The sequence below is a fragment of the Dothidotthia symphoricarpi genome, assembly GCF_010015815.1.
Source record: "Dothidotthia symphoricarpi CBS 119687 unplaced genomic scaffold P153scaffold_29, whole genome shotgun sequence".
Taxonomy (NCBI): domain Eukaryota; kingdom Fungi; phylum Ascomycota; class Dothideomycetes; order Pleosporales; family Dothidotthiaceae; genus Dothidotthia; species Dothidotthia symphoricarpi.
This window is the reverse complement of record NW_022985036.1, coordinates 28,508-52,982: the sequence shown is the minus strand read 5'-3', so window position 1 is coordinate 52,982 and position 24,475 is coordinate 28,508. Positions and strand designations below refer to the sequence as shown.

The following is a 24,475-nucleotide window of genomic DNA, read 5'->3' as shown; positions in this document are numbered from 1 at the left end:
AATGATTGTTCGAGGCGCGGGAAAGGATGACGCGGGCGGTTCGGAGCCTTTCCCTGTCACGCTAGCCTGTTCCAATTTCATCACGTGAGGAACCACATTGTCCACCAGTCATCGCATGACAACTGCAACATCTGCCACTGTCACGAAGGACCATCCTATCTTTTATAGAACAGAGATCCACAGCAGCGGAACTGCCATCAGAGATGAATACTATTATCTGAATCAAACTTTGATGCAAGCCTGTATGGTAGGAATGCAACTCTTGTTGCGGATGCGGCGAATGCAGGTGAATCACTGAAAGTTCGTTCATGAGCTCTATTGTCGAGTTCACCGAAATGTCAGTCACGATTATGTACAACTTTTCATATCACTCCAAAATGCATGGCTTGCCTTGAAGTCTTGGGTCAATTGCGAAGACTAGTCTGAGATAATGTCTGAGCATATGTTCGAGCCCAACTTTAATTTCAAGTACGAGTTCTTGTGAGAAGCCTCAATTCTAGCTCTTGCGCAAGTAACAGGCTGAGCACAGGATACCGAGTCGCTATTAAACTATAACAAAGATATCGAAATGAAGATGATAGAGAACATTGGGTTTTCGTATCGTGCTCAGGTAAGAAAATCTGTGGGAAGCGGCGAGAACCATCCACGACAGAATCATGTCACATCGAATAGAGATGTGAATAATAGCCATGCTTTTTAAACATGAAGTTCTTCAATGCAAGGCAGTATGTGGGCTGCTTACGGCAGTTCATAAAGATCAATCTTGTCAGTTGAGCCGATGATCGCGATGTGGTCAAGGCCGTTTTGCAAGTCCGACTAACGAGATCTATCTACAAACCATATGTTGATCAGCTGAGTTCGAACATAGATTGGGCAATGACTACTCGGCTGAGTACACCGCCGAGATCTGAGAGCAACGATTTTCATCGACTGCGCTTTAGTGAGTCGGCATTGAGGTGCCTCGGTCTTGTGTAAAACCGGCGGCTGAGCAATCATGAAACCCAATTATCAAAGTCTCAGTGCACTCGCAGTTGTTGAAGATCAACATAGGCTCAAGAAGTGCTGTGTCGTCTTTCCTTCGATCAGACAGTCCCTTTGATAAAAGGTGAACACGCTTCTTTCAAGCTCAGTCCGATCCGGTGTCTTTGCCCGAGCTTGGATAATCCAGTCAAAATTCGCTATAATGAAACACAACAATGGAGGTTTAGGGGAATTCCAAGCGTCCACAAAGCACTTTAATGATGAGCTTTTTCTATATTGCAAATGACATCCTTTTCTCGATCCCATTGCACGATAAGCTCAAGAATTATAGAGTTAAGATATCTTCTGCCAAGACTTCATCGGAACACAACCTTAGAAAAAGGGGTCGCCGGGATAGGTTGCTACGATGGTTTGCTACAAAACCTTGACGAATAGAAGCAGTTTAACAAGTATCCCATGTTCAGGACACTACTCTCATCACAAACCCCGCGTCTACCGGCTTAGTAGATGTTCCCAGAAGTTCTTCATTGTTTCTTTCCAGTCTAGTGATAAGAATCATCTGGCTTAACTGTCGTGAGATATAGTTTATATCCATTGGATATTTCTTTTACCAAGACTTCCCGTTTCTAGTAGTTCTGACGACAGGCATAACGATCACTTTGGATACACCAGGCTCATACTTGGCCCATCTTGCATCCCAAATGGACTAGTTGTCCTATGAACCGCTCGATGCATAAGCTTTGACACTAATAACGAATATTTACCAGCGCAGTATGCATGTAATACAACCGCAAGAACTACCTCAGTCTAGCCTTGTCTGCCATAACACACGGGAGCTCGAGCGGAGATCTGAACAAATCATAAATATCCACTGATGTAGGCTAACACGTTCCATGATCTTTTCTCGGCAGAAGTTCATTGACGGTCGAAGGCATGTAGCAATGGTAATCCCTGCCATCATACAGTGAGGAGAAAGGGGCATACGAATAATAATAGCACCGCTTGTGCATCAGGGTCACATCAAGAATTGTCCACCTCACTCCAGACACTCCCTAGGGCCATGCGACCTACTCAAGCAGACGCTTCATCATTGCAAGAAGAATCTTACACAAGAGGACGCACGTTGCCAAGGCCTCGCTGAGTGTAAGCATAAGTCTCTTACGGCGCTCAACTCAGCTAACAAAATCCCTTGGGAGCCTTCACGAAAGAGCGCCTCAATACACAAAGCTTTCGTTTGAAGCTGTGATTGCCGCCCATATCGCTGGGCATGGACGCGGATATGGACTACAACAAATCATCGTGGTTTCATGACCCTGGAAGACTGATGGTCGTGGGAGGAGAGCATCAACGACTCGTGAATGCTAGGGTGACTATGTGAGGTGACATATAGAGCGGAGGATGGCAGCTTTGACAAGGTTTGCTGGTCAAAAGGAGAACAAAGCTTGGGTTGGATGTGTACTTCTGGACAAGACGTATATAATTGCAAATCCAAAATCCAGAAAGCGTAGGCAAAAGATCGAGAAGCATTGGCCGGGAACTTCCTAACACAAACAGTAGTAATCGCTCTGATTATAGGTGATATCGTGCAGGAGAGTCGCACTTAGCGAAAGGTCTTCCCGGCAAAGCGAGGACAAGCTTGAGGTTGAATGAGTCGCATGGTCGATAGATACAGTTGTAACAGGTGCGGATTGATAAGATTCTTTACAAAAAAGTCGTTGGGCCTATTGTTATTTATTCTCTGTGTTTTGTAAAGGTAGGGGTATAGTTCTTTTGCCCGTTGGTTTCTCGAACCGCAATGCGCCGCCACGAGCACGCTAGATTCTACCACTTATCGACATAAACCTCAAACATTGCCGCGACTTTTTCCAGGCCAAGTTGTTCAAATCTGGCCAGGTCTCAAATGACATGTGCTTTCGTTTCGTCCACGTCGTGGTCTCAAGATACACTATCGCGGCGCCGTTCTTGAAGAACGGAATCAGCGACTTAGTTAGCCGCAAGAAGCGCGCGTGTATAGTATCATGGTCTGCCGACTATTGTAAACGTTGGGCTTGTTTTACAACCTTTCTCACATAGGACATCTAATAATGCGAAACATTATCTTGTTGATGTTGGTGCGCTCTATATCGAAATCGAAACATAGATATATTGGCACCGAAAGTTTGTTGCTCTCAAATTTTCATGCTCAGTCACGGAAAATCAAGCATACCTATTATAGGTACTATTTGTGACTAATTGAGCTGACTGTGATTATGTATCCCTGACACACTATATCAACTTGAGATTACCCGGAAGCCTTTAATCCTGTAAAGAGTAGAGTTCTCGATAACCCCCAAGATGTACCTATACGAGGAATAATCAGATCTTCCAGAAATTCTTTCGGGCACCTCACCTGAGAACGTTTGGGGAAGCAGTGTCTAAGTTCAACCAGCCCATCAATGAGATTCCTTCTATTTCTATTAAAATAACAGGTCTCTAGGCCGTCAGAAGCATAGCCGTAAGCTGCCTTGCAAAGCAATGTGGCCTAAAAAAGACAACTATAGCGTTAATGAAATTGTGAGATCGGGTGGAACTCCCACCAGAAACAATCTGATGTTACAATCGGCTCGCGAGTGTGTCAATACGTAAACACAAACCGCTATCAAGAAAATAGACCTGGACTTATTGAGTAATCCTACTCACATCTTCCATCTAATGATTCTCATTTATGTCTATTCTGGACCGTTTTCAGGTCAGTCATAAGCTCGCAGACATATCATCTCCTCGCTCCACTTTCTACCAGGGTCGGAGTTTCAAGTCCTCGGTGCTGTAGAGCCTATTGCCGTGGACCAATTCTGTAAATGCTCTCTACCACTAGTATTTAACAAACCCGTTGTTGTAAGACCCTAGTGTGGCTGAAAGAGCAGCGATTCGAGCTATGTAGTAACGAAATACTTACAGCGCCACTCACGACCCGAATTCAACTGTCAGTTGAGAATAATTCTTTTAACTGAAATAGGGCTTTTAAACTCCGGCCGACATGCGGTAACAAATGTTTACATTGTCTTCGTAGCGTTTTGAATATCACCTAAACATGCCATATATCATCTTATAGTATCTAGTGAAAGCTCTACCATTTCGCTTTACTCTCATTGTTCTCGGGTTGTAGGCAACGGATTCCATAATTCTGGCGGAGTTAAATGATCTTCGAGATTGTTACACCCGAGTACTATTCCCAAGACCTTTCTGCCTCGCATCAACGAGATACTCCCTTTGTTGAACTTGCACTGACTAGTCTTTGATAACTTTCACGTGCTAGTACATGCATAGAATCTCGCCTCTCGCATTGCGTCAGTCGAGTAGACTGCCGAGGAGTGCTGCACCAAGGCCACCAGTAAACTCTCACAGCTTCTACTAACACATGATTCTCTTGTCTCCCGCGGGATGCTTTGGTCTGTTCTACGGTATATTCAACGGTCTCGCTTCGTCACTGTAGCGAACCCGGGCTTGGCCTGTGTGTGCCGCCACCAAATTGTATATGTCCCAGGATCGCTTCCCAGTAACATGGGTTGAGGGCTCACTATAGAGGTTGTTCAGACCACATTGCATATACCTATAGAATGTTGGCGGAAGTATGGGATTCCAGTCTCGATCTTAAGGGCGAATAAATGATGAGTATATTCCGCACTCACTCTCTGCGGCAACTGAGTACATTCTTGCAGCAAATTTGGTGAGACCACGAACTTGAATTGTCCCGCAAGCCAAGGTAGACAAAGGCAAGTTGTGATTGATTATCGTGTAGACATGTCCACACCTAGATGTTCATTCACCCTCTCAGAAGTAGTCATGCAAACCAAAGTCTTCGGCAGGTAGGTTCAAGCCAAACAGAACGTGCTCTATCTTTTCAAACTAGTTGCATCCATGGTAGTACACATAACAGATGTGCACAAGTCAATGTTCGTTCTGAGCGGCTATCTGTTAGTTTCAGATAATGTGCGTTGTTCTAATTGCTCTTGGAATTAATCTGGTTAGGGCTTGATATTGACTTTGATAGACAATGTGAAGGGCGACATTGCTGGTATCCTCGAGTGCAGAAACGGAGTTACACTATTTACAAGAACTAGAAACTAATGGGGACGTTGAGACAAATCCTTCACAGGACTGGCTGATCAAAGTAATACAGCCTCGAAGTATTATGCATATTCCTTCCAAAGTTCCTGATACTTGTGGCATGAATGCCGCCAATCTGCAAAATGATCAACTATAAAAATGAAATCCAGGAAGCTATTATCCTAAAGTCATTATGGAAAACAACAACGATTGCATTGCTATATAAGAACTGGTATAATAGTGCAATGCTACAAAAGAACTGGTTTAACGATAGGATAACCTCTAAGTAACGTGTAGTACTTAAGCAGCCCATTGCCAACGGCGCCACAAGGCCTCTCACGAGTTTCGAACACATGTATAGACACAACAATTCGCCGACATGGCACGGGACCAGGATTTGGCATGATTGAACCTGAGACTGTGGGCTGAAAGTATTATTGGTCGGCTTGGAGTACTCGGTTTGCAATGATGTTGTCGTACTGGAATGACGTTTCTCCAAGCGCGCGGCCCTTAAAGGAGATCTATGTAAAGCCAAATATATCTTTCAGTTGCCGACAGAAGCATTGAAAGTTTTGAAGAGTCTAGGAGAACATACTCTTACTTTGTGTATTTCAATAATAGTCTCAGGTCGGATTTATAATTCGCCTTTGGCTTGGGCATGCAGCTTTGTGCTCACATCTCAATGTTATCCTTCTATACAGATTACGGTCCAACCATTATTACGATGTCAACTTCGACACTACTCTTGTTTTTTTGTAGAATAACACGATTTGTTTGTTGCTGTGATATAATAGCGGCCCGCACTAGAGATGTTTTAATTGACAGGCACCTGAAATCAAGAATCCAATACAATGTAACAGGCATTAGAAGCCAAGCAGCTGAATAAAACACCGTCCAAGCCGCGCCTCGTCAAAGCTCAGGTTGGCTACTTAGATAAGCGTTACATTACTAGTGTGTCCCTCGCCCGTCAACGTGAAATCGACATGGTAAAGCAGTATCAAAGTGTACAATGACACAGTTAGGGGCCCTTCAGGGATTGGCCACATTCTATCTCAATATCATACTTCGCTGTACTTGCAACTTCATCATATCGCGAAAATGAGAAAGGCCGTTCAAACGGGTGAAACGATGGATAGACCTTACAGGAAGACAGTATCCGTTCGCGGAAGCCATACACCACGATGTCGCCGTAGTAATCGATTTTGAAAGGTCGGAGGTTAAAGCTAATGAGAATTCAAGGTGCCAACTGCAGCAACCGAGGGTGAAGAAGAATTCATTGATTACGCGCAAGAAATGGATCGTCGCTCTAAGACGTGAGCCCCATGCCCCACTTGCTGATGCTGTTCGGCCGATCCTGTCCAACACAAGTCGCCGATACTCCAACCATTTGAATGCATATTGCACACTTTTTCGGGGTGAGAAACATCATTACTTTTAACCTTGCAACTGATATTGAGATTCATCAAGCTACATGTGTCGCCAGCAGTTCGTTGCATGTGCGCTCCATATCGGACGGCGAACGATGATTCGGCGTGTAAAGAAAAGGATAGTAGGATGAAACCTTTCGTAATGGATGTTTTCAATGGCCTCGTTGAAAGTCGTCTGATTCTGGAAGCAGCGAGAGCGGTGGTAACAACGTCCAATTAAGGGACGGAACGGATAACAGTATATCCCTCACTTCAAATTTAATATGTAGATACGCAATTAAGCTGTTGCGTCTTGTGACCAATCGTTGGACACTGACCACGTCATAAGCCAATCGCGATCCAAAAGGTGGATTGGAAGGAGTTCAGACACGTGAAGAAAAGTAAGACCTGAGTGTTCGAACAGACTAACTTGATGTGATATTGCCATTCAACCACAGAACCACTAAGCTTTTGAGAAAGTGTGCAATTGCATTATCTCAGATGCTCTGGTCATTACATAGTCGGTTTGCCGGGCTTTTATAACTGCCTGGATATTCCACGTTTTCTGTAACTCGCACTGGACTTTTGCGAATCAAGTATTGTCCGAAACTATACCTCAACAAACATGAGCCTTGTCTGAGTTTATCGCCCCTTGATTTAATACTTACACATCTACACCGTTCTCAATCTGTACGTTTGGAGCATACGCTAACACATAAAACCTCATCTAGATTCCGTTTAACAGTCATCCCACCTCACCCATAGGAATCCCATCTGATCGTAAACTCTTAGTGGCCTCAACTTGTGCTTGAATTTTGGCGGTTGATAAGACTTATGCTGGAGGTCAGTATGTATGGGAAGATTCAGACTGGATTCCAAGCAAGACATCTCTCTTGATAAAGACCTATGTAGCGTACTTTCCCGAATACAATGAGACGTCCTATCATGACTCACGTCTGCTACGAAATCAGCTATGAGTATCGAGGTTCAGCCCTATTGCTTGTTATGAGTAGAATACGTAACTCCCAATGTGATAGATCTTACGAAGTTACAAAGGTCTCCTGATTAGTTTGGTATTTGCATAAGTTTACTACATACTCTCGGCACCTGTAAAGTTTATCTTCAACGACCACCTTGTTTGAACTCCCTTCCAACGTTAGGTAGCAATGAGTTCGAGTAAGCCATAAATGCTTGGACAGATTTTTTGACCAGTAAGACACCTACACAATGTATATGTATTTCGTTCTAAAGTCTTCGCTAATGAGACCTCCATCTGTCTAATAGTGTTGATATGCAACCCGCGGCTTGTTGCACACGTGCAAAGATTAGCCCTTGTCGCTTCTCGTTTCATTATACCCACACTTCCGGCAACGTTTTCTATCCCATGAAATGTAGCCGTACTCACTTCACGAAATGTATCTATATGTTGTGCAAGAACGACGTCTTTGGCTATGTCTGGTGTGCCGACACCACGATTGCACGCAAAGAATGGAGGATACAAGCAATTATCTCACATCATTGGTGACACGGTGATAAAGGTACACAAGTTTGTTGAAAGAGGCAAAAAGCTCAATACAGCAGCTCGCGATCGGTTGAATGGATAATGAGATCAGGATGATTTAGGTTCAGAACAGAGAAGCGGGAAGCATGTGATATGCCCTGTCCCACGCCAATGGACCGGCTGTATCTTATAATGGTCACGATGCCCAACCGAGCCAATCGCGAATTGTTGCGATATCATTGCTTAGATGGATGATTGAAATACTCAATAACTGAAACACACTTTAACAACGCTATATAACAATGTTATCGCCACTATCCTGGACTTAGTAACGGCTAGCAGTTCCGTTGGCGAGTCAGCCTCGCGGTATGTCTGACTCCTATCTTTATCATTAAGCGTACGATGTTTGTACGAGCTTAATATCTACCAGGAATAAGATGAAGACTGTTGTTCGATCAGAAAACCAACTCAAGTATTTCAACCAATCGTCAAGAGATCAACGAAGGAATCAAATAGCATTACCTCCTTGTGGTCCAGTTATGACGACTGTTTACAACTTCGAATTCAGTGATTGCCTTAAGCTTTCAAACTACAATCCATACTCATGCTATCACACTAACCTTCCCTATTCCCCTAATTCTGGAGCTCGACTTTGGTGCTGAGGGGAACGGAATCCTCCAAGTGCAACTCGATCTTCACCGGGCACTCAGAGGGTTTCGGCACTAGTAGTGTAATCTCCATCTCTCCATGTCAAGTATGACAGAGGAGAGGCCTACGGTGTCGCACCTCAATAACACGCACTTAGCTTACATGATGATCACGGTACTTTTCTCAACATGAAAGTCTAAGACAACCAGATGCTGGAACCTGACTTCTGGATAGAAATTAAGCACCAGTATCTCAGCCTACTCGTTTTATATTGGATCACCTTTGATCACAAGAGAAGCATAAAGATGTTCTCCGCGTCTAAGACCAACAGAGAATGTCATCTAATGCAGGAACACCCTAAGAAAATACACAGCCTATCCCCCGAGTTAATCTTTCAATCGGTGGACATAAAGATAAAACATTGATATTATTGTAGTGCCCAAGAGTTTATAAAAGTACGCGTGGAAACATCAGTGCATACAAAATATCTAGTCCTTCAAGCTACACGGGATATTGCACTAGAAGTAGCCGAAACACGTAATGCCTGTATCCTTTACCGAGAGGATAGCCATTATCTATGCATGTATTCAAGTCCCCGAAGAGGTCCCTCGCCTCTCATCGTCAGACGGTCTCATAATATCGGGCTAATGAGATTCTTTTTAACCTTCACATACAGCTGTCTCGTGTGAGCGTGCTGATTCTGTCTCTATTTTACATACTCCACATGGTACGTTGGCCTCATCTCATGCACCCAATGACAGTTGCTCGTCTGTACGAATCCCCACCAACGTCCAAGACTCGTTGGGCGTTGCACTGCATGAGTCTGGCAGTGTCAAGCACCGCTCTCATCAACCTCGGCCAATGATCTCTCACACCCAGGATGTGCGCCCTTATAGGTCGACAAACATCTCATGATGCCAACTCTCACGTCCTCGGTTGATTTTAGACACTTTAGACTACACGCGCCGCTCCCTAGATTTACCATGGAGATATACTTCACTGACTTATTTTCACTGCGATCCGACATCTACCAGTCTCAATGACGTCCACGTCTGCACGTATTGAGAACCATTGCTTCTACGGCGTGGAAACATAACTCGCACTTGGAGTAGTATACTATAACGGCAGGGCAGCGAATATCCTCAACTCTGTTATTAGCATTGACGGGTTCACTAGACCTGTATGCGCGTAGACTTTTACCTTGACTGCGCCCAGTAGCGCTGATACGTTCGAAGCTCTATAAACCTCAACGCGAGGTGGACTTGGCTGTGTGACTATCGTCCGCGTCCAGAATTCAAGACTTTGGACTGCAAAGAGGTGGAGTGATGGACAGACCTTGCTGTCCTACCGTGGCTGGCCTCAATTGATGGCATATTTGACTAATTGTTTGACCTAAGACAAGGTTCTTGAAGGCTCTCTGAGCATCCTTTCGTAACGATCACGGCGACGGTTGGAGTGGGTGGAATTGCGACAACTGTGCCCTCGAATATTTACGAGGATCTGTGCAGCCACCACCACCAAGACGCGTTTTAGTATACAATATCTTCTGCTTCGCCGTTCGGAGACGTACATCCTCTTGGATCCTATTTCGCTTTCCCCCCGAGTTTCTAGCTGAACCTGTAAACCCCTCACGATGCTATCAAGTCATATGACACGATTGTCATCTAGTGTTTCAGTAGGATTGCTTCCATTCTCTAACATGAAAGACTCCTCGGTACATTTGGTTTTGGTATGACCTCCCGCTCCGAACACGTGCGATGTTCTTAGTCCTCCTCGATCTGCGGTACATACGGTAGATCGGAAATGTTGCAATGGCAATAACATTGCAAGGTCGGGTGGCTCGATAGCAAGAGGTGTCTACCCTATAGCAGCAGGATTGAGTGCGTCGAGGAACTTGGGGTCTTTTTCTTCTCGGAAGGACATGAGCCTTCGTTGATAGCGTCTTCGGTCTTCCAACAATCAACAAAAACGGCTGTGAGTACTGTGCCCTTACCTTTTACAATACGGGGAAGTTCTTGTAGAACACAGCTCTGGTAGATACCAACGATCTTCGTTTCCTGCAATTTACAATGACTAATAGTGACGTGCATGCCCTTGGTATCAAGCCAGGCTGTACTATGCAACACGTAGTTCTTGAAGTCTCGCCAACTCGAGGTGTCTTTTCCATCAACGCGTCGCGGCTTCGAGGATCTTTGTTGTAGCCCTTCATCGTGGCGAATATCGCGAGGTGCAACAACGCCATGGAGAACGGCGCGACGGTAAGTGTGGCAAATATTGAGGTTGGCGACCGGCATGCGAGACAGCTTATTTTATGTGCAGCTTTGCGACGTGTTGTGTGGTGGAGATGGACGAGTGCGGGTAGTCAGGTCATGGTGTTCCTTGGAGCAGTTCGGCAACCTAATGATATGACCATAGCTATACAGCATTGGATATAGTGAAGACATAGAGATAGCTGATGGGTTTATGCGTAAAATTCTGCGAAGATGCGCTTACATTGGAAGCCGCCTCAGAAATAATGAAGTGCTGGGCGGCGAAACTTGATAGGGGAATCGTCGATCACGTTCCTGGTTGTGTTGGGCACTAGCCCATTCTGGCAGGTTCGGCTTGGATCTTGCCAACGCACCTTCTCCTTGAACTCTCGACCACAGTTTGTTCGGGCCATAAGTCTTTACCTTATCTTGCATTCATTGCAGCGTAAACTCAGACAAGCATATAGCTTCCGCCATATCTGCAATCATCCACCTCAGTATTCGCTCACCACCACGTCAATTGCCCGTTATGAACTACCATGACTGTGTATAAGACTACACTTCTCGCACATGGCACCTAGATCCCACATTATCACCACCTCATCTCAAGATAATCTTGATAAGTTCGAGCGCCTCGCAGCATGGCTCGAGGACCTGGCGTACCAATTTTGTCAGGCATGGGATTGCGGCTTTCAGACCGTTTAGCCCTACACCGCAATGAACCATATCTTTGATCGTGTACCAAAGATTGTTCTTTATTCAGATACATCTCTCTGATGAAACTGTAGCGACTGATTACGTCTTGAACAAAGCGCCTAGAAAACTACAGTCCCCCGTCGCAAGGTTGTGGACGCGCTTGCTGACATAGCGAAAGCTGCAAATCAAATCCCTAATCAAAATGTAGTTATCACCTTGCGTAATACGCAGCAGGCTCGGAGACCGAGATCAACGACTCGTGACCTCGGAGTGTCTATGTACAAGGACTGGGCACCAGCAGATCCAATTGCAGCATGCAATGCCATCAACTTCTCACCAGCTCGGAAGAAGCCGAGACCAGTTGATGATGCGGTAATCAATCGAATTGAGGGCGCTGGTATTGCCATGAACGAGGCGCGTCCAGAGAACGCTCATGCTGAAGACATGGCGCCGAAGCCGCCTGATGATAAACCATTGCTGAAATGACAGAAGACCTGCGATATTCGACATGCCGTTTTCCGCACTCACTGTCGAACTATCTCGAAAGGTCTAACCTCCCCTCAGCTCTCGCACTGAATGGGAAATGATTGACCCGTATTGGAAGCGTGTGCTGTCCCTCTCCAAGCCCTCAGTTCCACCCTTCCAAGAGCAAGTTCCCTCGTCAACGGCAATACCCTGTCCAACTAGGGCTACTGCCTAGTCCACTTCTGACGGCTGCAGGCGTTTACAGTTCCAACAAGAAGGGCGAATTGCAGGCCGTAGGGATTTCATAAATCAATAGTATCGCCTGTTTTGTATTCTCATCAAGTCCCTCTCCTCCGCCACCTCCTTTGATTGCCACCGAGGTCAAGAAGAAGCAACAACTCTCTCCACATCCAAATACGTGCAGGGCGACCATCCAGCAAATCACGTTAGACATGCCTATGAATTTACCTCCGTTAAAGGCTTCTTGTCACTGTAACACCTATAACTCTCGCATTATCGAGCAACTTGCAGAAATATTTACGTACAAGCGAGTGTAAGCTCTTGGCTACTACTGTGCCTCTTTCTGCGTGCATAATGTATTTGGATTCACAGATCCATTCGGCGTTTTGATTACCCTTGCTTTCGTCAGTGTTCCTTGAGACTCTTGAACCTGATGTGGCATGTACGGTTCCTTATATAGCAGTGCCAGGATGCATTGAAATTACCAGATGACAAAAGATGGCATGTATAATGTTACCATGAGACTAGCTGTCTCTGAAGATCGAGCATTGTTGAACTTGATGAACGATCACACACAACTACTAGAAGCATCAAACGAATAAAGCAATCGGAAAGTGCTACCACCAAACCGACTGTATTGTTATCGCGATGCGCACGTTCCAGTTGATTACTCGATGCGCAAAATGGAAGGTCAACGAGGCAAGACTGAATCTGAGAGTTGAGACGGGTGATATCGTCGGCCGGGTCATTATTTAACGTGGGGAAACTGAAAGAAGACACAATGGGCATGCCTTGCGCCACATTAGCGCAAGGTCTCGAAATAGTGTCATGCGGAGCTGGTTTGAGCATGGGCGGACAGAGGAGAAGCTATTGTGAAGGTGGTTTTTACCAGCCTTCGAATACCGTCGGGTGGAAGGAGATGTGATGCATTGGAAAGATCTATAAGCCGAGCCTGTCGACCGCTACCCACTCGCTTTTCTCATTTCTACTGCGCTTCTTAGCAGTCCGTTCTAGGCACTTGGCTGTTCCGACGAGTCCACCTCGAATCTCAAGCTCCTCAGCCTAGCCCTCATAGCCTCGCAGCGTTGACAAACACTCAAAAGCTGGTTTCTCCAAGCATACATCTCCGGCCAAAGCTGCTCTAATGCGTCATTGTTCTTCTGCGCTGGGCGCAAGGCTGCGGCCAGCTGCCCATGCTGCCCTTCCGAATCCCGACCCATCGTCTGTTTCCAGTTCGGGCGAGCCTGTCATGTCACCCTAGCTTCGGTTCGTACGACTTCGAGATGTAGTCAAAGAGCCATTGTCTGAATTTTCAACTCACTCCTTTTTGCCCTACACTGCTCACTGCTCACTCAACGAAAGCCGGGTTTCGGGGCGTTCGATCATCACTTTTTTGTCGTACAGCCTTCCTCGAGCTTAGTCGATGTAATTTGCGGCGCGATGGAGATACTCATCAGGCCGGTGATCATTCGTCTGAAGAAGAAAATGAAGACAGGCTTTCCCGGCGGCAAGCCGGAGATGCCGGTCCACATGTCTGATGCAGATTTTAATGGACTCCTTTTCTCTGGGAAGCAACCTCGAGCTGGGTCAAGCTGCGGTGCCAACGTTGCTTATCAGAGCAGTGAAATCGTGTTATATAGCATACGTCCGGACCTAGAAGCCTCTTTTAAGGTGGCTGTGTCAGTCGAAGTACTATCGGCACATCCTTCAGCAAACTGTGCTCTGAAGGCGCATGCGCCGCTGCACCATACTCTATCGAAGATGCACAGATGATGTCAAGGGGTTGTGATTCAGTTCAACGCCTTGAATTTTGCATAGCGTGACTGCCGAATTGATGCATGGAGCAGCACTCGCGTTTGAACACACTGTGATACACATTGCGAGCGAGATAAAGCTTAACGTAGAAACAGCCGTCCCACTACTTATAAGAATGCCCGATTTCTCTTCAACTCAAAATTTAACAGTATCAACATTCGATCTGACATGTTAATAATATTGTTAGCTCTCTTGATGCTAGTCGATGTGCATCTAGTGACGCCTCGCAAGGAAAGCCATTTGGGTCAATGCCAGTCGTGCAAAGAGTTGCCAACTTAGCGAGTCTTTACACATTGCAGTTGATGATTTCTTCAAAGAATTCAAAGACCCAGGCTGCTTCTTTCTGTCACTGGAGGGGCGTACCGCCTGATGAGCACCTCTTCTCACAGACCACCCGCAATCGTTCCAGTAGGATATGCAGGTAGTTGAAGGCGTCGGCAAATTCTTCGAGGCTGTTGTACTGATCGAGGAGGACGCGAGCACGTTGATAGCGTATGTCAGCGTTGGTGTTGGTGTTGAGTGCCTCATGCCGTTCAAATCCCTTGGAAGGAACATGAGTTTCGGCGCGAGGATCATTTGGCTGCAGAAAATATGCCTCAGGTTAAACGAGGGCATAGAGGAGTTGGAAGGAGGACTGTCGGCCGAAGCAGAGCATTGGCAGGAGACGGAGGCGAGAGCGCAGCGGCTCAAGGAAACGAACCAGAGATATTAATCAACGTGCAACTTGAAGGCTCATTATGAACGTTCCCGATAGCGCCGAGTCTCAACTGGACGTTGTGTCTGTCCAGGTTCTGCTCGAACCTGTACACTCAGCGCTCTTGCTCGCTGTCTTCCTAGGTTTCTCTTTTCCCAAAGGTCACAGAACTTTGCCGCGCTCTCGGACTTGACTGACGCTCCGTCTACAATTTCCACAACAAATGCAACCTGATCGGTACGGAAGTGCCCAGCGATATTCAAAAGGCATCGATCAAAATCTCCTGGTACTCATTTTTCATCTTGACTCTATCCTTGGATACCTTCTTTCTACCTTACTTCCTCCAACCTTACTCAAGACTCTCTTCGTAAGACGGAAACTGCAGAACTTCTTCGCCGCCCAGATATTCTGCCCAGTATGCCTTGTCGCTTACTCGCTTGTTTTGATGACATTTGCAGCCTCCGTTGGCGGCCAGATGGTGGTACCAAAACCGAGTCATTTGCATGTCCGTGAGAGCAGTATCTTGCAGAACACGTACCGGCACCTTTCCTCCGGTTTGATAAAAGGCGGTGACTAATATTGCGCATTGCTCGTCGCTCAACCAGATCTTGACGTTATGATATGCGCCTTCTGGGCGGGGTACTCTCTTCCGTGATAGTGTGCCATCGCTGATGATTGCTGGTGCGGAATCGAGGTGTTGGGCTCTTTCTTCCATATCGGAGTTTGTAGATGACGACTCTTCAAGATCGATTATCCTTTCGAGGCTGACTACTGGCTCCTCTGCCGTATCGTCCTCGAACATCGCGGCGCTCTCTTCTCCCTCGCTGTGGTTTACAACCTCCTCAAAATCGCAATTTTCGTCATCCTGGCCCGAGTCATCCTCATCCAACACCTCGCCGATGTCATCATTTGAATATTTGGGAATATCTGGATACCGATTGTGAAACTCAGCTGTGCGTTGCTCGCAATCTGCACACAACTCGTCGGCAACACATTCGCAGCGAACGACCCGGCGCACTCGTTGGAGAGATGGGAGATTCTGTCTGTCTTCCCCCGCCAGCCGCGCTTCCTGGGTCTGGTTCCAAACCGGCACGCTCTCGAGCTCCTGGAATATTGGCGAGAAAGCGCTATTGGCTGCTGCCCACTCCGCATCGATCTCAGCCAGATCCCCTCCCACGTCGTCTTTCGTAGAAAGCCTGGCTACGGCGCGAACTTTGGTGCCTATCCGACGACTTTTGATGTCGTGAAGGGAAATGCCTGCATGGTAGTCGGCGCGGGCGCCAACGAGGAGCCGATATTGGTCGAGTGTGAGATCAGCCTTTTCCACACCATGTCCGAAAAGTCGAAAGAGAAGAAGTGAGTCTCGGTCAGGCCCCGCGGTTTCCGGTACGGTGATTTTCGATCCTTCTGGGCTGGTGTCTGTGAAGCAAGCCTCTGAGTCGCGCCATGCTTTGTCCAAATTGGAAATTGGGATGTGTCCATCTGGATGAACATTGCCATTGTTTGGTGTGGTGGGGGCGGCGCGTTTACGACTATTTGATGACTGGCCCCGTGTCGTGCCGTGTCCTTTGAGGGCGGCGTTTCTCACCTCTTGCTCGGTACCGTGCTCGGTGGTTTTGCTTCTAAGGGAAGCCATGTCAAGCAGATTTGTGTAGGTAATTTTCCAGGGAAGAGTAGAGAGCCCAGAGAGGACAGGATTACTTCGGATGTTGCAGCTGTATATAGGATTGCGCGATTGATGAATAATCATGCGCGAGGAAATTCGATTGTTATCGGAGTAGCGTGATGTTCCACGCGATCACATGATGCTACTAGCGGGAAATCAACGCTACGCGCCCTCACCGAAAACCATGTATCCTCCATAGTTATCTATTATCAGATTCACGTTATTGAAATGAATACAATCTCATGAATGCGCTGGGGGAGAGGTCAATTACTTTTGCATGTTCAACACACCTGAACGTCAATTGCCTCCCTATCACACGCATTGCGCATCGCGTGCACACCGCGCAACTCCATCTCAATGTCTGACCCAGATATCGTGACTAACACCCACGGCTACATGTAGTCCTTTCAAGTTGTCGCACCGCAAGACTCTCGACCGCCGCAACAATAAGAGCTCACTCTGGCCTCTATCCCACCGCACAATCCATTCGAACCTAGTCCACCAAACCAAGTCTGAGATGCCCACACATCCACACCTCAATCACGAATGGAAAGCGTGGGATGCGGTACAGAGCTGCCAGGGCGCAATGGTTATTACAGTTTTGAGGAAGGACTAGTTCCGGAGGAATGATTAGTCCAGAACCCGGCGTGGATGAGGATGTACAGAATCCGAGACATAAGGGTGGGATAAGGAAATCAGGAAGTGGACATCGGATACTACCTTCTGTTGCGTTCGGTCTTTCCAACTGGGCGCCCATTGCTCCCGAACATGCCCCCAACACAGCATTTTCGCATGATTCGAGTCGCTCCAGTTCAGATATACCACTTGACCCCGGTGATAGTCATAGCGGTTTAAGCAGATATGTTGATACATTTGTGTGTAAACTAAAATGGTATCTGAATCCACGATGCGGAATCGCTTGATATCAGGGCTTTGCTTCTACTACTCTGCCCTGACATTGTATGCTGCCACCGCAGACTATTCGCAATCACTTCATCTTCAACCCCAATCCAAGCGGTACCCCGTTCCTCGTCTTCCTGTTCCAACACTCATCCGCAAAAGACCTTCTCGCCTTTCGAGCCGTCGCATCCCTTTGAGATTACACTGTTATCGGCGCTCAGCTAGGCAATGTCTTACGCGAACTTTCCCATACGAAGATCCCAAGCAACCCCTGCTCCGGCATGTACTCATCGACGTCCAAAAATCTTTCGTTAATACATTGGCTCGAGTACATAGCCTCGACAACTTCAACTTTATCCTGTGAATTTACGTGGCTTTGAGTGTAATTGGATGGACCATGCTGTCGGAACTTGTGCCGAGCTCGATGTTTGGATGTATTCCTGCCTTCGAGGAAATACACTCTGCCTTTGCATATCCACGTAGTTCATTCTACATTCCGACCTGGTCCCTGGAATTTCCCACTCCCTTTTGGGATAGATTCGAGTCAACAGCTTGCGATATCGAACGAAGCAGTACTACGGTACTTCTCAAGGATTTGATCAACCTTTTCGCTACACCTGAGTTGGTTCACGATATTTCAATCAACGGACGCCGTCCGTTATGCTACAAGTGCCGTCTTGACTTGATGATCGAGATTCATGGGGGAACGCAAGTCATCATAGGAGTCGCGCGGACCGCTCTCGAGTGCCGAATAACGACGACACAGACTTACCGCATCAAATGTATGCACTCAAGAGTGGGATTGGGATATAGTTCGAAGTGTTCGCGAAACCGCCGAGGGGGGGACCGATATCAAGGTAGCTCAATTCACCAACTGTGTTCTTAGACAAAGACTTCCGTATCTTCACTGGCAGGCAATGTGCTGGCCATAGGCATCTGTGCGAAGAGAGTAGGATATGGCATGTAGTAAACACGTGCGAGGTCTCAGCAAAATCAAGACAAACAATGATTCTCGGAGCAATACTGATATCAGATTTCCGTCATTATGACGAAACGACCCAAAACCAAAAGATGCTCTAATCCAAATACCTGTATTTGGATGACTATGTTGCAATCAAAGCGGAAATTACATTGCCTAAGTGATCCGCAACCCCCTGAAAAGACCAAACATGATAACCCGCTGCAGATGAGGCTGAAGATCCTTGCAGATTTTCTACACGCAATCTCAGGTGTATCGTCGAGATACATGGCCTTCCGGGACCGATGTGTGTAGGCAGAGTCTTGACCACTTACACAACTGGAAGACGGAGCTTTGTTGTAGATGGCCATGCAAAGTCTAGTTACAATGCAAAGGCTCACGTGGATGAACCGCATTGAGAGGCGTGTAGAAATGAGTTGTTCCAAATAACCAAAGATACGAAATACTATCGAATCTACAATTGAACGACCTGGTAAGCCGCCCACAGTTATATTCTTTAGGAGAGAATCAAAAGGGAGTATTCCTGCTACCTAGACATGCTGCTTGTGAGGCCTTACCCAACCTCCCACGCTATAACGCTCGTGTCTGTCATATAAGCATTGCTGCACAACTGGTATTTTCGGGCGGTGTGTTGAGAGCAATCACTTTTGAAATACGCGGAGCTCACAAGCACAAATTTGACAGTTGATTACTTCCGCAACTTAAGCAGAGCTCATCACAATAATAACGAGAAAGGAACTTCTCGAGGGCAAGTATTTGCGACACAAGAAAATTCTTTCTACTATAGTCTAGCCGACCCAGAGATTCTAGAAGCATTTCTTGAGCAATGTTGCGTATGACTTGCGCGATGTGTTGTGCGCAGTAGTTCCATGAGTAGATTCGGGTCCGCAATCAAAGATCGGAACATGGAGTTGGGTAGTTCAGGATTGCGCATTGTGTAAACATCTCCATGGCAGCTTGAAATTTCTCTTGCGTTGGTCTGGTAGTTATCATCGAGATTCTGATTGAGGATGGCGGTCTAAAGCAGCTCGGCAGAAGTTAATGCTTCATTCATTACCTTGGACCAAGACGGAATCGGGGCTCAGACAACTGATGACACTGGACTTGTAAAGCGCTGTTTACTGAAGAAGCGTTGTAAAGTAGTTCCAGAAGTCGTTCAAGATTGAGAATATCCATCTACCCACGAGGATTACCAAACTATCAGAGCTTCGTCGATGGCAAGCGCGGGAGAAGGGCCGGCTTGGGCACAAGGTAGCATACTGGCAAGGGGTGCAAAGTAGTGGTCTTGACTATTTTGATCCAGTAGATACTCTCTCCAGTATTCAATATAAGAGGGTAAGCCTCGGCTGGAAAAGCAAGAACCATCCATCAATTCAGTCATTATCTCTTAGACTATAGGGCCAGGTCGTGGAAAGATTGCAGATTGAACGAGCAGATCATGCGTAGTTGCCCCTTTGATATGGCCTCCTCTTAGCTATCATTTAACGAAGGTTTCAATTTGGGGCATCTCCTTTCAGTCATATTCGCTAATTCTTACTTTTCGAACTGCAACGTTTTGCGATACGACCAGTGGCTACAGGACTCTTGTAGCGGTCAGCCTGCTGCGACCTCTTTCTTTCTCCAAGACGAGAATCCAATGCGAAATGATAGTTGAGCAGTGGGGAGTATACAGTCAATGCGGGTAGTGGACGTAGGACATTAGACAATGCATAGATGTGTATATTTGTACTATCGTAGAGGTAAACACAACCCTCGCTTTTGAATAGCGTGTTGTCCGCGCCTAAGGTCAGCGCTGGTGTTGTGTGAGCAGGTTTGGTAGTTGGGACCTGCAAGGACACGTGCGCAACAGGAGACCTACAGCGAACACCTCTCGCTCGACACCCACGAGGGCCAAGGCGTCAAGCCGAGGCACCAATAGATGTGCAAGCTCATTCCGAAGCTTTCTACGTCGTGTCCGAGTCCGAGATACTAAAGGTTGCTGAGTTGCATACTCGGTCTTGTCGAGCGACCGTTGCGCTTCGTCATAGTTCAGGGTCGCGCTAGCCACCCCACACACCCGCCATGCGCTAACCCGAACCAAACACCTGGTTCATGGAACAAATGCAGTTGATGTGCTCGGGTTTTTCAGCAACGGGAGGTGTGATTCGGAGGGAACACAACTTTGTTGCGAATTGTTGTTATAAGCTGTCCTCGAAAATAGCAACCGACACCAACGTTTACTGTGACGTATTGACTCGACCTTATTGAGTGGGCTGCAAGAGCGAGGAACTTGGACCAGCTCCCCTGTCATTTCAACCATCATGCATTGCGCGATCTGCATGTCGGCTCGTGGCTTGGTTCGGCCCGACTGCCGAGTTGGCTTCTAACTTACCTGCGCCTGGAGGATTTCATCTGCCCTTTGTTCATCGCGAGTTGGTTAATTGAGCTGTGGCGGCGAACAAGACTATTCACTAACACACCCACCAATACACCTACCAACACACCTACCAACACACCTGAGATGCGCCCATCTGCTATTCATTGCTTCCATAACTGACGCTCGATTGTAGCGTTGTTTTTCGGACTAGCAATGATACCAACAAAGAGAATATCAAGGAATGCATAGTTTGTTCTGGCACGACTGCTGGAATGTTGGCAATTTCTCTTCATTTGTGAGAATGATCAAGTCAGCTCGCAGAGAGCACCTGTTGATGCGGCTCTGAAATGCCAATGTGGTGATTGGCTGCATAGGCCAGTGAGGCTGCGTGACTGGGAATATGGTCGTGTGCGAAGGATATTGGCATTGGGTACGATTATGTATACCTTTGGAGCGCAAAGGACTTCGGGCTCGGACCGCCATTTAACGTGAAGGGAATACGCTGTTTACCCTCCACTATTAATTTCAGGCCGTGCAGCGTAGTACACATGGATCTATCTCCTGTGTTGTTGGTCGTAGTCGTGGGAGTGAGAGAACGAGGTCAGCCAATCAGACAGCCTCTATCTCCGCATTGACTTGGCGACCGTCGACACTCCCACATCGAAGTCGCGACCTACACACGCGCATGCTCAATACCGACCAGCAATGTCCTGTCACTAGCCTCGATCTTTCGTCCTCTTGCGGACACCACGTGTACGGAGATGCGCTGCGTTTTTGAGTCGTTCGATGCACCCTGATGGAGCATGCAGCCAGCTACGCCCTGGTCGCCCACACCCTCGACGGCGACGCAGCGAGGGCCCGCTTCACTGAGACGTGGAACCTGCTGCGCGCGCCAAATCAATCCACTCAGGCTGCAGAGAGTAGCGCAGCAGCCGACACATTCTGGGTCGCGGCAGTCTACGCGGGGGTGCACTCGCACTTCGGCCTCACCCTCGAGCAGTTCACCCACGACTCCGACGCGCCCGAGCCGATAAGAGCGGCGTTTGTGCGTGCGCGGGGTCTTTCGCCCAAAGCGCGCATCGTCCGCTGTCTCGCGTCAATACACGACTGCTGGCCGCCCACCTTCCTCGCGCGACTGCTCGACGCGTCGATCCCCTTCCCGCACGGCGCCGACCAGCCGACCATCGGCTTCGTCGAGACACTGCAGAAGCTCGCGCGGCTGGAGGAGTTTGACGTGTTTGTCGCCAGCTTCCCGCCCTTCCTCGCCCGCCGCATCGCCACCCTGCGCTTCACCTACTCGCAGAAGGCGCTGGCCGACGCGGGCAAGCGGACCGTCACCCCGCAAGACCTGCGCGAGTACATCGACCGCCTGACGACACGCACCAGTGACGTCGTGGACCAGTACCGCGACCCGTGCAGCAAGCGTCGCCGCGTTACGAAGTCGCCCGTCGCGCCTGCCACTTTTGTGTCAACGCCGCCTGCCACTCCCTCACCCACGCCCACGCCAACGCCCAACCATCCCCAGTTCTCGCCTCCATCGCCCGAGCTCGCCCGCCGCGCCGACCACGGAGACTTTGAGCGTCACCACTCTTCGCCTAGCCTCGCTGCCTCCCAACTCGAGCCGTCTATCGTCGAGCAGTCCATCGTCGAGGCGTCCCTCATCGATCGTGATTACTCATTCGAACTTTCAGCCATCGAGCACGAAGAACTTCCCCAACTGCCCGATTTCGACGAATCCGAATCGAACAACACCTTCAACAATGACACAGCACAAACAAACAACATGCTGACTGTCGAGGCGCTCCAGGACGCCCACGACCGAGGCTTGGGCTACCACATCGGCAACATTCGCGACACCGCCACACACGTTACCCTTGCCCAGCAACGCCAGCTCGCGGCTGACACCAAGCTCCAGAAGGTCAAGCAACGCACCCTCGATGAGCTGCACATCACATACCACGACGACTACGCTGTCTTCGACAAGGCCGAGACGCAGGCCCGCGCCCAAACCGCCACGCTTAAGAGCAACTTCAGCGTCGCCGACAAGATCGACGAGTTGCGCGCTGCCATCGCCGGAGACGAGGAAAACCCCGACATCAACAAGTACATCACCCTCTCGTTCGATCGCGGCAGGCTGCAGAAGGATGTCGAGGAGAGCGAAGGCCGGCTTGACGCGCTGAAGAGGGCGCGCGAGGAGATTGGCAGCGCCGTCATGGAGGCGGGGAAAGCCATCATGGCCGTTCAGCATGACATGGCTAGGCATCAGGCCGCGTTGCAGGACTTCCAGGCTTTTCAGGCCACCATCGCGAGTATTCCGCTCACGGCCGATTTTGCCAAGTTGGCCGACATTTGCGGCGTTCCGGAGGGGAAGAGGTGATGGACTGGAAGGGGTGGGGAATGTGGGGTGATGGAAGGGAGATGGTTTTGGCGTGATGGGGTAGAAGGGCGGATGGGTGGATGGTGTGCTTACGGCAATGTTCTTAGCAAATGATACCCAATACAATGCGAACCGTTTCTCCAGTCTAGATAGTTGTTGGAGTCTCTCTTTTGAACTCAAAGTCCCGCTGCACCAAATCCTTCGTGGCCGTATCTTTTACGTCTCGTGATCCCTATTCATCCCTATAGGCCTTTGGAAGTGAACTGCAAAGTGCGGAATAGGGAAAGCTTTCATTAAGTACCTACTAACAAGAAGTCTATACCGGTTGTTCTAGACTCTATAGGCAGGTTTACAACTTAATTATAGACCAGCGAGGAAGAAGGGTTGAGATATATATACACTAACGAAAAGCGGACTAATAAGTACTTAACTCTATAACTTAGATAATCTAGTCTGCTTTTAGACGCGGACAAACCAGTAAAATATAGAACAAAGACGTTACAACTTAATAAGAAGAAGACATTACCGGAGATCCTATTTGCAGATGTATTAAGGAGGTTTGTAGAATTTACGAGTTTGTAGGCAAGGTAGGTTCTTACTATCCACAACACAACACTCCTTCTGCATCTGCATTATTCCACGAACTCATCCCACGAACAAGCTTGTGTAAACCCCCCCCCATAACAAAAAAACGCTCATGTAAACACAGCTCCACTTACAACTTTTCCAGTGTACTCTTATGTTCTACCAAGAGAGTAGATGAACCAAGACATTGGAAACCTAGTACATGTCTTGGGTAATCTGATCTCTGCTGTTGAAGTGTGTTCCTGTAATCGAAGGTTTCTCCTAATTGGCAGAGATATTCAGACAGTAGGACGGAGGTTTTTCAGGATAATGGGATGGGACAATCTGACAAAGATATTTGGGGGGAGAGAGTGGAGTACTTATCGTGATACTATTACTTTTGTCGAATGGGGTTGTAGAACAAGGTGGATAGGGATTTTGAACTTGGCTTATCTCACAGGATTCGAACAGGATGGAGCGATGAAAAGGAATTTCTGCGCAGAAAGTTCGAAAGTAAAGCAAAGTGTTAAGCTGAGCATGGCGGGCTTGAAGCTATTTCCTGCCATTGCTGGAGATGGATAGCATTTCAAGCGTGTTACCGGTGAAACCCGTGCTCGGTGAGCAGGCAGGCAAGCAGTCGTCAAGAGTCGTAACGAAGCTTTGGGATGTTCTTGAGTAAATCAGTTTTCCGTACAATTCTTGGTAGTCGTTGCAGATACTCTAACTAGACTATTGAGGTGAATATTCCCTTCCCCGCAGCTCCTTTAGTTGCTCTTTATTTCGCTTCTGCTTGGTTGTCTTAGGTTTCTTTCTCCTTGCGCCTCTTATTCTAGGATAAGCTACAGGTGAGTT

The 24,475-nt window shown here is 47.7% G+C and overlaps 3 protein-coding genes across 3 annotated transcripts; 2 read left to right on the top strand and 1 right to left on the bottom strand.

Moving 5' to 3' along the window:
- Positions 1-15,130: 15,130 nt before the first annotated feature.
- On the bottom strand, positions 15,131-16,417 carry P153DRAFT_391399 (uncharacterized protein; the record flags this gene model as incomplete). Its single annotated transcript, XM_033671058.1, has 1 exon — positions 15,131-16,417. One exon carries the CDS (start codon positions 16,415-16,417, stop codon positions 15,131-15,133), a length of 1,287 nt encoding a protein of 428 aa, XP_033517963.1.
- A 1,248-nt stretch (positions 16,418-17,665) lies between these two features.
- On the top strand, positions 17,666-18,351 carry P153DRAFT_148928 (uncharacterized protein). Its single transcript, XM_033662188.1, has one exon. The coding sequence runs from the start codon at positions 17,745-17,747 to the stop codon at positions 18,231-18,233; it is 489 nt and encodes a 162-aa protein (XP_033517962.1). The 5' UTR covers positions 17,666-17,744; the 3' UTR covers positions 18,234-18,351.
- Positions 18,352-21,384: 3,033 nt separating this feature from the next.
- P153DRAFT_371548 (uncharacterized protein) lies at positions 21,385-23,063 on the top strand. The gene has a single exon (XM_033669282.1). It carries the CDS (start codon positions 21,479-21,481, stop codon positions 23,057-23,059), a length of 1,581 nt encoding a protein of 526 aa, XP_033517961.1. The 5' UTR covers positions 21,385-21,478; the 3' UTR covers positions 23,060-23,063.
- Positions 23,064-24,475: the final 1,412 nt, after the last annotated feature.

Coding starts and splice junctions, on each gene's coding strand:
- P153DRAFT_148928 (XM_033662188.1), top strand. CDS start 17,745: ATGCTGTCGGAACTTGTGCCGAGCTCGATGTTTGGATGTATTCCTGCC.
- P153DRAFT_371548 (XM_033669282.1), top strand. CDS start 21,479: ATGGAGCATGCAGCCAGCTACGCCCTGGTCGCCCACACCCTCGACGGC.